This window comes from Penaeus monodon, chromosome 25 (genome assembly GCF_015228065.2).
Source record: "Penaeus monodon isolate SGIC_2016 chromosome 25, NSTDA_Pmon_1, whole genome shotgun sequence".
In the NCBI taxonomy this organism is placed as follows: Eukaryota; Metazoa; Arthropoda; class Malacostraca; order Decapoda; family Penaeidae; genus Penaeus; species Penaeus monodon.
The window spans coordinates 34,602,311-34,603,956 of NC_051410.1; the positions used below are offsets into that span (position 1 = coordinate 34,602,311).

At 37.8% G+C, this 1,646-nt stretch overlaps 1 protein-coding gene across 1 annotated transcript in view; it reads left to right on the top strand.

Moving 5' to 3' along the window:
• Positions 1–1,646, top strand: part of LOC119589173 (ankyrin repeat domain-containing protein 13D-like) — a gene marked incomplete in the record, with an annotated part of 44,726 nt that overhangs the window by 24,950 nt on the left and 18,130 nt on the right. Inside the window, 4 exon segments of the mRNA XM_037937768.1 lie at positions 98–430; positions 645–780; positions 873–997; positions 1,284–1,329. Of these exon segments, the coding sequence (XP_037793696.1) occupies positions 203–430; positions 645–780; positions 873–997; positions 1,284–1,329 (535 nt within the window).

Genomic DNA, 1,646 nt, shown 5'->3' on the forward strand with positions numbered 1-1,646 from the left:
CCTGTGTGAAGGATGGTTCTGAATTGTGAACTGTGTGAACTCGTACATACATAGGGCTTCAGAAGAAATTATTTTATTGGTTTTACTTACATTTCAGGGAATCAAAGGTTGAAGAAATTGATGCTTGATGAATGATAAGACGTGGCTTAGCAAGAAGAGGATCTTGAGTTAGAAGGAGTTGTCTTTGCAAGGTGGGGAGAGTATGGAGGAAGGTGGACCAGCTGAAGGGAAGGATGGAAGTCAGAATGAAGACAAGGGCCCAGAGGGTGCAGAAGGGACAATGGAGAGTGCACAAGCCAAAGCTTGCAGCGCTAATGTGCAGAACAGCATAGACACAAAAGGGCGGGAAGGCAGGGAAGGGTACCCCTTACACTGGCTTGTCTGGCACAATGACTATCGCAATTTGGAAACTGAGTTAGCCTCAGGAAAGGTGAGGATTCAGTTATCACTTCAAGTATATAATTGATTATAAGTTGCACTTTCTTCTTATTTAGTATAATATGATGAAATGATATTTCTTTACTGTATGAAGTTTTAGTTGTGTGCTAAGCTGCATTTTATTTGTTAGTTTAAGCTAGTTGCTCTTATAGTCATAGAACATATATTTGTTTGTATTCATACTGCAAAATTTTCCCCTTGAATAGCATGATAAGGAATTAAAAGACTTCAGAGGACGCACACCTCTCATGCTTGCTGTGACTCTTGGCCACCTTGAGGCAACAAGAACACTCTTGAAGTACAACTGTAATGGGAATGTTGAGAATGCAGATGGATGGACAGGTAAGTGAGTACAAGTTGAGTATACAAAAAAAATGTATATGTAAGTAAAGAAATGATAAAAGCAGGCCAACTTGTTTCTGTTTTTTCCAAAGTTGTGCAAGAAGCAACAGCCACTGGTGATCCTGAAATCCTAAAGGTGGTGTTGGAGGGTCGAGATGTGGAGCGCTATTCCTCCCGAGTTGCTGGGATACCTACGCTCTTGGAAAAGCTCAAAGAGGTGGGTATTTTTGTTATGAATCTGAACTATTTGCCATAAAGCTGTTTGATTTATGGTTAGGAATTGATATGTACTTTATTATGCTAAAGAGGTATGGCTGTTACATAGCTAGTAATTTTATCGGTAAACCAGCTTGATAGTCTAACCTTATACACTGAATTAAATGTTTATTACCTATTTATGTATTTTTTAAACCTTATTATTGACATAGTCTAATGTGATGTGCCAATATCACCTGTGGCAGGAAAGAAATATATATGAAGATCATTACAATTTTTATCCACAGGCTCCTGACTTCTACGTGGAAATGAAGTGGGAATTTACGAGCTGGGGTAAGTGGCTTTCTGCTCATAAGATGGTAATAGATATCAGGATAGTGGAAATGTGTATGGTGGTAAAGAGTTCAGTAGAGGCTGATATTAAATGAGAAAGTTTTTAATGATTAAGATTGGCTGTATATGATGTGTGTTTGTTTGCTTAGTTTGTAGAGTTACTACAAGAATTTACTGGATCACTTCATATTAACATGTGCAGCGGTAGTCAAAGTATCCATGACTTTAATAATAATGAACCAAAGAAGTGAGTAGTGAGATTTCATATTGACAGGCAGGATTATAAGAATAGTTTTGTAATTAACCTCTTGGATCAG